The sequence below is a fragment of the Leopardus geoffroyi genome, chromosome A1 (assembly GCF_018350155.1).
Source record: "Leopardus geoffroyi isolate Oge1 chromosome A1, O.geoffroyi_Oge1_pat1.0, whole genome shotgun sequence".
NCBI lineage: Eukaryota > Metazoa > Chordata > Mammalia > Carnivora > Felidae > Leopardus > Leopardus geoffroyi.
The window spans coordinates 87,676,696-87,690,197 of record NC_059326.1 but is presented as its reverse complement, the minus strand read 5'-3'; the positions used below and the strand labels follow the sequence as shown (position 1 = coordinate 87,690,197).

At 47.5% G+C, this 13,502-nt stretch overlaps 3 protein-coding genes across 3 annotated transcripts; 1 reads left to right on the top strand and 2 right to left on the bottom strand.

Moving 5' to 3' along the window:
* Positions 1-1,717: 1,717 nt before the first annotated feature.
* LOC123600956 (histone H2A type 3) lies at positions 1,718-3,085 on the bottom strand. The gene has a single exon (XM_045483506.1). It carries the CDS (start codon positions 3,025-3,027, stop codon positions 2,635-2,637), a length of 393 nt encoding a protein of 130 aa, XP_045339462.1. The 5' UTR covers positions 3,028-3,085; the 3' UTR covers positions 1,718-2,634.
* Positions 3,068-5,128, top strand: LOC123600963 (histone H2B type 3-B). Its single transcript, XM_045483520.1, has one exon. The coding sequence runs from the start codon at positions 3,340-3,342 to the stop codon at positions 3,718-3,720; it is 381 nt and encodes a 126-aa protein (XP_045339476.1). The 5' UTR covers positions 3,068-3,339; the 3' UTR covers positions 3,721-5,128.
* Positions 5,129-8,029: 2,901 nt separating this feature from the next.
* Positions 8,030-9,568, bottom strand: LOC123600953 (histone H2B type 3-B-like). Its single transcript, XM_045483494.1, has one exon. It carries the CDS (start codon positions 9,113-9,115, stop codon positions 8,468-8,470), a length of 648 nt encoding a protein of 215 aa, XP_045339450.1. The 5' UTR covers positions 9,116-9,568; the 3' UTR covers positions 8,030-8,467.
* Positions 9,569-13,502: the final 3,934 nt, after the last annotated feature.

Below are 13,502 nucleotides of genomic sequence, written 5' to 3'. Positions count from 1 at the left end.
GTGCTGCACTCCATTTTATGGCTGAATGCTGTTCCACTGTGCGGACAGAGCACATTTTGTTCATCCATTTGCTTGGGCTGTCTCCACCTTTGGGACATGAGGAATAATGCCGCTGTAAATGTGCGTGTACAAGTAACTGAGTCCTTGTGTATACCTGGGAGTGCAATTGCTGGGCCATATGGCTCTTCCTTATTGAAGCGAGGGTCTGATGGGCTTTCTCCTGCATAGGCAGGCAGCTCTGGATATTGCATCACATTCCTGAACCAGATAACCCCCAAGAGACGATTAAACTTTAGACCAGAGCTGTCCACCTGACCTTTCCATGATGATGGAGCTTCTCCACCTGTGCTGTTCCATGCGTTGGCTGCTGGCCACACGTGGCTAGGGAGGCTAAGAAACTGCATCCTAGAATTTAATTTAATTTATTTAAAAAAATTTTTTTAACGTTTTATTTATTTTGAGAGAGTGTACATGCGTGAGAGAGGGGCAGAGAGAGAGAAAGGAGGGAGAGAATCCCAAGCAGGCTCTATGCTGTCAGAGCAGAGCCTGTCTTGGGGTTCCATCTCATGAACTGTGAGATCGCAACCTGAGCCGAAATCAAGAGTCTAAGGCTCAACCAACTGAGCCACCCAGGCACCCCTTGTATTTAATTTTAAATCATTGAAAATTGAATAGTCTTTTGGGCACCTGGGTGGTTCAGTCGGTTGAGTGTCCAACTTCAGCTCAGGCCATGATCTCACTGTGAGTTTGAGCTTTGCATCGGGCTCTGTGCTGGCAGCTCAGAGCCTGGAGCCTGTTTTGGATTCTGTGTCTCCCTTTCTCTCTGACCCTCCCCGGCTCACACTCTGTGCCTCTCTCTCAAAAATAAATAAACTTAAAAAAAAGATTGAATAGCTCTTGTTGCTTGATGTTATCTCCAGGGGACAGCTCAGCCTTAGAGATAACAGATGAAGGGCTGCTTCTGTGAGCACCACCCACCTCACTGCCTCCCTCTCAATGTCCCATTTAAGAAATTAAAAATTGGGAACTCCATGGATACGTGGCATACCTAACCTTGCTGGCCCTGAAAAAACATTTCCTAAATACCACTGAGGGGTTTGACGACATACAATGGCCTACATGAACATCAGTGCATAAACAAAAATTTATGCTACAATTGAACATAATGGATCCATCTCCAGAAGGCTCTATGGTCTCTTGGACAGTCCTTGCTTGTGTCACAGAAATGCTGCCCACTCAGCAATGTGGTCCACTACCTACCTCTGCTGCAGGAGACTCCTGTGTTTAGATGCACACCGTCAGAGCAGGGTTTGTAGATCCTTGGTGCGAATACTTTCACAGCACTAGGATATTTTCTCAAGACCAGCAGATGTGTGGTTAGCTCCAGATGGTGTCTAGGGAGCCCTGGTTTGAGTAGACCTAATTTTACTAAGTTTAATATAAATTATATAATATTCCTGAATTGTGTTACTGGCCTGCATTTATTGCGATAATAATAAAAAAATTAATGAAAATGGCAAAGATCTTGATACTAGGAATAACTAGCAGTTATCAAGCTCTGTGTGTGTGTGTGTGTGTGTGTGTGTGTGTGTGTGTGTGTATGTCGAGCACATGCCAGACATTGTTTTAAAGGAATTATTATGAATTAACCACTTAATCCCTCTCCCCCATGAGGTGGGTGCTATTAACATTTTGACGACTTCGCCAGGATCCTTGGGAATGTCCAACTCCCCTTTATTACAGAGTGAGGAGCTCGTGTAAACAGTCATCTTCTGAAATATCCACTCATATATTACATAATCTAATCCTAACAACCTGGTCTTCCTGACCAAACTCAATGTACAAATTATTTTATTCTCTAACTTTAGTTATCAGGTTAAGGGACTCGAATTAATGTTTGACCAACCCAGACTGAACAATTTAAATCCTTTTGGTCATTCTACTTACAGTAAGATTTTCTTTAAAAAGTTTACACTTCGTTTAAAAATACAATTTTCTTTCTGAATGTTGTAAACGCCTCTAGAACAGACTCTTTACAAGACTTCAATCTCCAGATCGTAATTCCCAACGACCTCATGTTTCCTAAAACTTTGCAATATCCACTCCCTCAAGCACCCATACGTTCTAGAATGTAAATCTTTAAGGGTTACCCATAAGAACCGCAAATAGCGCATTCTAACAACTAGACTTATTTTCAAAGGCAGGTGAATCTGCCCTGTTATCCAGGCCTGGGATAAGCAGACAGCCTGTACTTGGGTGTCTAAATGTGACCGAACGACACGTTGCAGAGTGCAAGGCAACTGGTCACCGATAACTACAGATACCTTCACGGTGAGCGAGTTAACTTAAGACCCCAGGCGCAGTTTAGGAGTGAGATTCAAACGCAAAGGGCGGCTACGTGTCCGGTAGCATTCCCTGCGGCAAACGAACACGGGAGGCCACGGTGCGCATACCCGCTCCCGGATTGTGCCTCGGGCCCGGCTCTCCGTGCGCCCGGGAGGACGCAGCCTTGGTAAGACAAAGCTGCGTGGTCAGTGTGGCTCTTTTCTTGAAACCGTGGGTGGCTCTGAAAAGAGCCTTTGGTGTCACAGGGCCCCCGGGGCACACGGCCGTTGCCGGCCCGCCTCCGCAGCCTCACTTGCCCTTGGCCTTGTGGTGGCTCTCCGTCTTCTTGGGCAGCAGCACGGCCTGGATGTTGGGCAGGACGCCGCCCTGCGCGATGGTCACGCGGCCCAGCAGCTTGTTGAGCTCCTCGTCGTTGCGGATGGCCAGCTGCAGGTGGCGCGGGATGATACGCGTCTTCTTGTTGTCGCGAGCCGCGTTGCCCGCCAGCTCCAAGATTTCAGCAGTCAGGTACTCCAGCACCGCCGCCAGGTACACCGGCGCGCCGGCCCCGACCCGCTCGGAGTAGTTCCCTTTGCGGAGCAGCCGGTGCACGCGGCCTACGGGGAACTGCAACCCCGCGCGAGAAGAGCGCGACTTGGCCTTGGCGCGCGCCTTACCGCCCTGTTTGCCTCGGCCGGACATTGCCAACTCGGGCGCGGAGAGAGAAGAAAGACGAGAAGACAGACCCAAAATAACGAGGCCGCCAGCCCCACTGAGCCCTTATATATGGTCCGGAGGTAGTGGAGCTGACCTCATCTGATTGGATAGTAATGGAGACCAATCAGAAAAGGAGTCCATCATCCCCTAATTTGCATGCACCTTTTCCAGTGATTACGTTAGGCGGCGTTCGAACCTATCAGATACGAGGACCTCTGGATCCTTCATTTGCATACGGGACGTATAAATACAGTTGCTCGGGCCGCACGCTCTTTTTGTTTGGAGAGACTTGCCATAATGCCTGATCCGTCTAAATCGGCACCCGCGCCCAAGAAGGGCTCCAAGAAGGCCGTCACCAAAGCGCAAAAGAAGGACGGCAAGAAGCGCAAGCGCAGCCGCAAGGAGAGCTACTCCATCTACGTGTACAAGGTGCTGAAGCAGGTGCACCCCGACACCGGCATCTCGTCCAAGGCCATGGGCATCATGAACTCGTTTGTCAACGACATCTTCGAGCGCATTGCCAGCGAGGCCTCCCGCCTGGCGCATTACAACAAGCGTTCTACCATCACGTCCCGCGAGGTGCAGACGGCCGTGCGCCTGCTGCTGCCAGGCGAACTGGCCAAGCACGCTGTGTCTGAGGGCACCAAGGCCGTCACCAAGTACACCAGCTCCAAGTGAGGCGCGCCGGGCGCCCTGGAACCCAAAGGCTCTTTTCAGAGCCACCCACATAATCGAAAAAGGGTTTTGAACACGGTGAAGGGTTGTCCTGTGAATCAGTTCCGTTCTGTGCACCTTAGTGGTTTCCTGGTTACTGGGTCCGTGTGTGTGTGTGTGTGTGTGTGTGTGTGTGTGTGTGTGCGCGCGCGCGCCATTGTGTATGTGCGTGGAAGGCGAGAATATGTAACTGCTTCTTATGGAGGTCTGGGATGGTAACCGGCCTGGCGGTCAAGGATCCGTGTCCACCCTCCCCGCTGCGGAGGGCTGTTGATGCATCGCCCCCCTAAGTAGACACCTTGAGTTCTTCGTCCTTTGGTGGCTGCAAGGGTGCATCCCCGGCGCTTGCGCGCGTAGACTCCAAGACCCAGGCCTGTCTGCGCGCGGCGTGCGTCTGTGGGTGAAGGGCGCGGGTCACCTCTTTCAGGAGGTGCCAATCCCCCCACCCCAGTGTCTCTGATGCATGGGCTTGGAAGTGAGGTCTCCGGTGTTGCGCGGCCCCAGGCGGTGTCGCCTGCAGCTGCATCCTTGCCTCGACCAGACATCTTGATCCTGAAGCAGTGAACATTTCTGGGAGAATGTTGGCGTGACTGGACCTTACAAAGGCAAAACGTTTGAAACGAAAGGGAAATGGAAGCGTCTGGTGTGCGCGAGCCACATGTAACAAGCCGATTTCTGCTGCGGGTAGCTTTAGCCTATGTGGGGATGGGGGAGATCAATTCAGGAGGAAAGTAATTCCCCTTTAATGTAATCCCCCCTTTTCTGGACAAATAGCTCCCTCTTTCAGCCACATCATTTTCTGTGAAGCATTAGTGACGCAGAATTACCTCTTTTTTCGAATTTATGGCATTTATTAAGGGAAGTGTCATCTTGGCTCAGGGAAAGCGCTTTGGCACGAAGAGCCTTTACTTGGAAAAGGACATCGCTTTGGCTTTTCTTCGTTGTAAATAGGGGATTCCTAACAAGCACTTCCTTGAGCCACTCTGAGATTTAGATGTACCGATTGGTCGTGTCATCCGCTCAGGCAAGGAACAAACATTTAATGAAAGGTATCAGTCATGTTTTGCAAATCATCACCAGAGGAAGCTGGTCGAAGCCGGGCTGGGCGGGAGGGTCTGAGAACGTCACAGTCGAAGCTCCCTCCGCCCCAGCGTCTGGAAGCCCACCCACCCTGTTCCTTCTCCTGCGTGGGTCCAATCTAAAGGAATTTAAAATCTGACACGTTTTTCAGTTGGCATCTAAAATATTTTTATCCTTAGTTGTTATAGTTACAAGGGCGCAATTCCCAACGTAGGACGTTGTAAAAAAGCAAAATGGTCACATCAAAGAAATTAAAATAAATTTTTAAATAAAGTTCTTGAGCTTTGACACATTTTCAAATAATGCTCTTATAAAAATCTTTCTTACTGAAATATGGGTGACACGATCACATCAATCTTTTAAAGGTATCTATTGGAATAGCAATTCGATACTGTCATCAATTCTTAGAACACATGATCAAATTCTTCCTTAACAGTGAGATAGTCTACATGATCCTTTTTTTCCTCCCTGAACTCACCCCCATTGTACTTCTTCCTGAGAATTTCATCCAAATGTAAGCTATATTTTTGAGTGTTTTTATCTATTACCTTTCGTTACACACACACACACACACACACACACACACACACACCAACGTAAATTGAAATTTAAAAATACTCGCAGGTGACAAAAAGTGTTTTAAAAGTCATCTGGGCAGTACACATTTATTGAAAACATAAGTTTTGATAGCTAGTTATCACAGATACATGATCATAAGTAATTCTCAGTTAGAATTTTAGTGAAACCTACCTCATTTATTGGGATTGATGGTGGTTCCTATTGCCTCACTTTATGCATCAGTGGACATATAGAGTATTGTCATGCTTACAATGATAGCAGTGTGCATCATTTCATTTCCATTATTAGTGTGTATCCATAGATACACACTGAAATATTTACAAAAACAACACAACACAACTCATAGATACGGAAGTTTTGCCACAGTTATTTTACTCAATTCTTTCCCTGCTAGTTATGATCCCCAGATTTGAAAACAGTAATCTACGTCAAAATCAACACCTTTAATCTTCTCAAGAGCTGTCTGATTCTTCTTGGAAACTACAGAATCCAGTCCTACACTATGAAACAGGGGCCTCCTGATTGGGTCTGAGCCCTCCTCTACCTATGGAAGGAAGGAGATTAGGCATCACGATCTTAATGAGCACTTCTGGTAACAGGAAACTAGTGTCCCAGATCCAGGTCATTCTCTGCTTTAATAATAAGCGTCACAGGGCGCCTGGGTGGCGCAGTCGGTTAAGCGTCCGACTTCAGCCAGGTCACGATCTCGCGGTCCGTGAGTTTGAGCCCCGCGTCGGGCTCTGGGCTGATGGCTCAGAGCCTGGAGCCTGTTTCCGATTCTGTGTCTCCCTCTCTCTGCCCCTCCCCTGTTCATGCTCTGTCTCTCTCTGTCCCAAAAATAAATAAACGTTGAAAAAAAAATTAAAAAAAAAATAATAAGCGTCAGACCTAGGTTTAATAAAATGCAACTTGTCTCCAGTAGTGTGGGACTGTGCTAGCAGTGAGAAACAACACAGTTTATTTAGTCCCTAAAATAAAATCAAGAAGCAGAATAAACATAATTCCCAAATACAGTTGCATGAAAATGTTTTGTTGTGGGTAATGTAAAATGTCGATTGATTTCTCAGTCCCTTCATTCCTCAGACACACAGAATTAGTGTGAAGTAAAAGAAGGAGGAGAAGGAGGAGGAGGAGGAAGGGAGGAGGCTGTCTCTATTTGCTGAACAGTGTGGAGGATGCTGAGGCAGCCCCAGGGGAAGAATGGGCCTGGTTGGGCCCTCTCCTACCACGGGAGTGAGAATCTATTAAGGACGATGCAGAGCAACAGAGTTCCTGCCCTTGAGAATTTATAATGAAGAAAATGGAGAGAATCTGAATACAGAGCCCAGTCAATAATACTACTACAACAAAGAGAAATGTTATTTGCATTAAGTTGGAGGCTGAAGGAAGGGGTTCACTGAGTATTTAAAAATGCTTAGACTCACAGAGTAAGGAATCAACACAATGGAAGACTTCTCTAGGCCTGAAATACCAAAAGTACAGGCCAAAGAGTAAGGCTCTGGAAAGCACTGGAGGGATTTTTGCAGGTATCCCATCTGAGATGTATTTGAGAGGGTCAAATACCTGGGTGGCTGAGTTGGTTAAGCCTCTGACTCTCGACTTTGGTCATGATCTCACGGTGAGTTTGAGCCCCACATTGGGCTCTATGCTGGCAGCGTGGAGCCTGCTTAGGATTCTGTCTCCCTCTCTCTCTCTCTGCCCCTCCCCTGCTTACTCTCTATCTCCCTCTCAAGATAAATAAAAATAAACTTTAAAAATAAAATGCATTGAAGAGACTCTCTCCTCCCCACATCTCAGCCAAAAATTTTAAGTCCAATTTGCTAATTACTATGGAGTAAACCAAAGATGGAGAGGGAAGGGCTATCTCTTTAATAAAAAAAGTACAAACGCAAAACAAAGAATTTAGTGTAGGAGGCTAAGATTTGATGAAAGCGTGACATCACCAGAGATGGACACCCCTAGGGGCCAGGAATCAGAAGGCCTCTGCCCACCTCTTGGGACTGAACTGGAAATCCAAATCCTGGGAAGTGTTTTGCTTTCAGACTGGGATGCTCTTGTGGTGGTTTTTGTAGTCTGGGGTATTTTTTTAGAGCGAGAGAAGCCTGGGCCACAGTCAAGCATGCTGCTTCATTATAAATAAAGTGGGCAAATTAAATCCACCTTGCATATGGTTTACTTGTGTGTATGTGTTTAAAGTGCTCCATTCGTTTTGTCAAAAAGGCTCTATCACCATTTACAAGGCTTTCGTTAAAAGTATATACCAAAAACAGACAAAAAACAAACAACCAAAATAGGGGCACCTGAGTGGCTCAGTCCGTTGGGCCTAGACTTTGGCCTAGGTTATGATCTCATGGTTCTTGTGGGTTGGAGCCCTGAGTGGCCTGGGACTCAGAGCCTGGATCCTGCTTCAGATTCTGTGTCTCCCTCTCTCTCTCTGCCCCTCCTCTGCTCACGCTCTCTCTCTCTCAAAAGTAAACATTAAAAATTAAAAAAAATCGATAAACCAATCTCCTAATATGAATGATTTTAACAGAGTATGATGATGGAGGCCACTACCTGTGCACCCGCTGTTCTGATTTTTCAAACAGGAACTGTGGTGCCCACAAAAAGCTGCTTAAACTGAACACTACTTTCGTGTATTTGACAACAGGCAAAGGAGGGAAGGACCAGCCCAAGTGTCACCGCCAAGACTGAGCCCAACACCCAGGGCCTCATCGAACCCCACATCCGTCCAGCGCACGCAGACCTAATCCATTAAGAGACACGGTGTGCTAGTAGGGAGGTTGGCCTGAGGCCTTCCTGGAGGTGACCGGGTCTCTGCCTAAAGCTAAGGCCGTGCCCTCTCTGGTTGCTGGCTGGGTAGATGCTGACTCAACGCGCCTTTGCGGGTCTGCGCCTTTGAAGGTCCAGTCTCGCTTTCCGTGGCGCATTGCAGCGCCCCCCAGAACCCTGCCGGAGCAGCACATCACAACCAGAGCGTCTGGCAGTCTCCTTTCTGAGCACAGAGGTGGCTCTGAAAATAGCCTTTGGGTTCCAGGGCGCCCGGCGCGCCTCACTTGGAGCTGGTGTACTTGGTGACGGCCTTGGTGCCCTCAGACACAGCGTGCTTGGCCAGTTCGCCCGGCAGCAGCAGGCGCACGGCCGTCTGCACCTCGCAGGACGTGATGGTCGAGGCAGGGGCCTCGCTGGCGATGTGCTCGAAGATGTCGTTGACAAACGAGTTCATGATGCCCATGATCTTAGACGAGATGCCGGTGTTGGGGTGCACCTGCTTCAGCACCTTGTACACGTAGATGGAGTAGCTCTCCTTGCGGCCGCTCTTTCTTCTGCGCTTTGGTGACGGCCTTCTTGGAGCCCTTCTTGGGCGGAGTGGGAAGGATCCGGCTTGGCCGGGCAGCGCCGGGGTGGGGGTGGGGCAACGCGGCGGTGGGGACTCCGGGCTCAGGCAGCGCGGGCACAGGGGCTCCAAGGGGGGCGCAGATGCCCGGGTGGGGGCGGCGGGGGCGTCGCAGGGACGCGGGCTCCGGGCTGGCGGGGTACGCAGGAACGCCAGGAGGCGGCTAGAGTGGAGGTAGCTGGGGTGCGAGTGTGCGGGCGAAGGGGCAGGGGGCCGCGGACCGGGCACCGGAACCCGGGCGGTGCGGTCGCAGGAACCGAGATGAGTGCGCCGAACGCAGGCAGCGCTATTTATTGTGTCCATATTCAAATGAAGCCTCCAAGTCGCGGGAATCTGATTGGACGGCAGGCTGTGAGCCTCTGGGACCGCTAGGAGTTTATGTAAATAGCAGATGCTTGCTCTTCTTTCCTATTGGATGGCAATCCCACCAATCCGAAGACGCAGGTGCCTCGTGCTGGGAGTCAGGTTGAGCATCTTTGTTCAAACCGGGAGAGGACGGGCCTTTGTGTGGTCACCGGTTCTGGATGGGGTAAATAATAATAATAATAAAAATAAACATAAACAATAACAACAATAATAATAAATAAGGAAATAAAAGTCGGTTTAACGCTGCATCTCCATCTTCTCCGGGCAAGGAGTAAACACGTTTCTGAGGCCCAAAGCTAGGGAGGACAAGCTGATGCTTATTCAGCAAAGGGGAATGGGAATAACTTAACTATTTATTTCCCATCATTCCCCCAACAAAAGGCTAATGTCAGAATTCAGGCGTAAATCCAAACGGCTGAACACTGAAAATCTGTGAAGGCACTCACATTGGAGGTGTAGCAACAGGGCAGACTTGCAAGTGGAAGGACTGATGAAGGGGCTTCTGGGGAAACAGTCCTTTGATTTCAATGCTGACTAATTTCTTTTGAAGTGATCGCTGCGTGCTAAGTACTCCGTATCTAGGGTCTCATCTTGTCTGTGAACGCATCAGAACACAGGCTTATAGAATTGTTAAAGGCTAAACTGAGGCCTACCAAAAATATTAAGAATCTATTGAACAAAAGTTGCTTAGAATCAGGCAACATCCAATTTAACAGATAGAGAAGATTTCCATGGAGTGGTACAAAATGAAAGACTTGTATCGGCAGAACAGAGAGGGAACAAAAAGTCACAGGAAAGGAAAAATTGCATTATTGCAAGGTCACTTTCTTTTAGAGAATGGAAGAGGCCTATCAGACTGATTACCTCACTAGTGCTGATCAGTGTTGTGACTGGCGCAACAAACACCGAGATCAGCGTCCTGAGGGTAGGGGAATGTAAGGAAAAAAAGAGAGAAGAGAAGACAGTTTGGGAACAGGACGGTCCCCCGGGCTGATGGCCCAAGTGAAGGCTTTATTGTTGCTGTACACAATCTTTTATATCAAGACTCATAAGGGTCAGGCCATTCGAAGAATAAACAGGTTTCACATAATCGCTGCCAACCAAAACATTTAGTTCTGTGTTCCTTGTGAATTTTCTAAACGGGTCACAGCAAGACCTTGTTGATAAGATTGCTAGCAAAACACAGTTCCCATGTTTGTTTCTATTTGACTCGGGGTAGATAAAGGGGAGGTAACATTACTGCCAACACCCACAGACCACAGGCTTCAGGAATTAACTTTCTCAGCCTTGACAAGGCTTTCGTATGCCCTTGAAAATGGGGGAATAGGAGGGGGAACCACTGGGTTGGCTGAGTCAGCAGGGAACCATTGCTCGACCTGGTCTCAGCCTGGCACCGGGGCCCGGCCTCCCACAATCAGGGGATTCCTGATTCACTGGAGCTTAATGCTCCACTTCTGGGACAGCTGACGCTTGCAATAAATTCAGTCTTGGTTCCGTGACATAGCACTTAGCATGAGGCACTCCATTTTGGATATGTTGTCTTGTTTTCACCAGAAGTTATCAGTCCCTGAGTTGCCTCCCCCATTAAATTAACTCCTATAGATATGAGTTAAGGTCTCCTATATGTTAAATGCCAAGATGGAAATATAAGGTGTTAAGAATTTACTTACTTGAGCATCACACCTGGGAAGCTCAGAAATGCAGACTCTTGGGGTGCCTGGGTGGCTCAGTGGGTTGAGAGTCCGACTCTTGATTTGGGCTCAGGTCATGATTTCATGGTCTTGAGATTGAGACCTGTGTTGGGTCACATTGAGCATGGAACCTGCTTGGGATTCTCTTCCAATCTTTGCTCCTACCCTGTGCAGTCTCTCTCTCTCTCTCTCTCTCTCTCTCTCTCTCTCTCTCTCAAAATAAATAAATAAACATAAGAAAAAATAGAAATGCAGAATCCTGGGCCCCATTTCAAAGGTATTGACTCAAAAGTTGTATTTTTTTCTTTTTTTAAAATTTTTAATGTTTATTTTTGACAGAGAGAGACAGACAAAGCATGAACGGGGGAGGGGCAGAGAGAGAGGGAGACACAGAATGGGAAACAGGCTCCAGGCTCTGAGCTGTCAGCACAGAGCCCGACGCGGGGCTCGAACTCACAAACTGCAAGATCATGACCTGAGCCGAAGTCGGATGCTCAACCGACTGAGCCACCCAGGCCCCACTTTTTCTTTTTTTTTTTAAGTTTATTTTTATTTATTTTGAGAGAGAGAGAGAGAGAGAGAGAGAGAGAAGGAGAGAGCAAGTGGGGAAGGGGCAGAGAGAAGAGGGAGACAGACTCCCAAGCAGGCTCCACACTGTCAGCACAGAGCCCGATGTGGGGTTCAATCTCAAGAACGGTGAGAGCATGACCTGAGCTCAAGTCAAAAATTGGACTTTTGGGTACCTGACTGGCTCAGTCAGTCAAGTGTCTGACTTTGGCTCCAGTCATGATCTCACAGTTTGTGGGTTTGAGCCCTGCACTGGGCTCTGTGCTGACAGGTCAGAGCCTGGAGCCTGCTTTGGATTCTGTGTTTCCCTCTCTCTCTATCCCTCCCCCACTCATGCTCTGTCTCCCCAAAATAAATAAACATTAAAAAAAAAGAGTTGGACACTTAACCAACTGAGCCACCCAGGTGCACCAGATGTATTTTAAACAGACTCAGATGCATATCACACTTTGAGAAGGTCTAAGGTCTGGTCTGGGTGTCACTTACCTGGCCACTGTAACCATCCAGAGCATTATCCAGAGGCCAGGAAACTTAACGGTGCCCCCAACAGACAAAATGGATCACAGCTTCAGAACAGTCAGCAAGATGCTTTCAAGATACCCACACAAATGCCCTCTATGTGCAAATACGTCTGTACAAACATGTCTTGTGTGTTCACACATGTCCTGTGAGATCCATGGGCCTCTTGAGATTGTGGGTGCCTTGAGGTGCTTTGGATATACTCAGCATTGACCATTTTATCTATTTACCTTAAAAAATGGAGTTGATTTAACGAACATTTCTATAGAGCTCATTATCATCTAGGTAACTATTTAATACATAATTCACATTAGTGCTGATAAGACCCTTTCCTGGTATGCACTATTATCAACTCCATTTTATGGATGGGTAGCAAAAGGCTGAAGAAAATATGTCTCGAGTTAAACACGTGGGAGGCAGGAGCTGACCCTGAAAATCAGGCTGATTGGTGCCAAGAAATTTTAAATATTTGGATAGTGAATTGCACTCAATTTTGAAGAAGGAACACTACTTATGATGTGGTGTGTAGAAGAAAAATAGTAAAACACCAATGCATCACTCTGTGTTTCAGTTTCTGACAAACAAAAGTCCAAAATCTTATAACTGGTCTCTCCTGGAAAGATGAAAGTATTGTAGATGAAATTGTACTGAATTCTACAATCGCTGACTCCATTAAAAGAATAAAGCCTTTGAATACAAGGTGCCTTAAGGAAATAGAAAAAAAGGCTTGTTTCTGGATCATTACCCCAAACCACTTTTGTAGCCATCATTATTTTTTTTCTGTGGGAGTTAATGAGTATAAAAATGATTAGTCTTGCTTCCCAGCACCAGTGGGAGACGTCAGAAGCCCGATCTTGCACACGAGGTGCACTCCAAGCAAGAATCTCTTTCCTTTTGCCTGCAGATTTCGTGAGCACAGACTTTTCTGACATAGTCTTGAAACTCACTGTTTGGAGAAGGTCTTTCTGTCTCAGTGAGGCTCACTTCCGGTGGATATTGAAGCTCTAACACATTTATAATGTTGGGGAGGAAATGCTTTCACTCCACCCTCCTGGCTTTGATAGCTGGTTCTGGGAAGTGAACCAACAACAGGCAGATTGACAGGAGAAAATGTGTATGAATTTATTAATTTTTATTATTACATGCATGGGGGACTCCCAGGGGAAAAGGGTGACTATCTCCCAAAGCGGTGAGATTGGAGAGCTTATATACCATCTTTTTTTTTGAATGTTTATTATCTTAGAGAGAGCACGCACACACGAGCAGAGGAGGGGCAGAGAGCAAAAGGGAGACACAGAATCCGAAACAGACTCCAGGCTCTGAGCAAGTGTTCAGCACAGAACCCAATGTGGGGCTCAAATCCACAAACTGTGAGATCATGACCTGAGCTGAAGCTGGACACTCAACCGACTGAGCCACCCAGACGCCCCTTGAGAGCTTATATACCATCTGAATTGGAGCAGGGGAGGGGGCTGTGGGCCTCTGAGGGGGACAGTGAATGGTGTTTAGGAAAGATGAGTGGGCCCTTTGGAGAATAGATAGCAGGT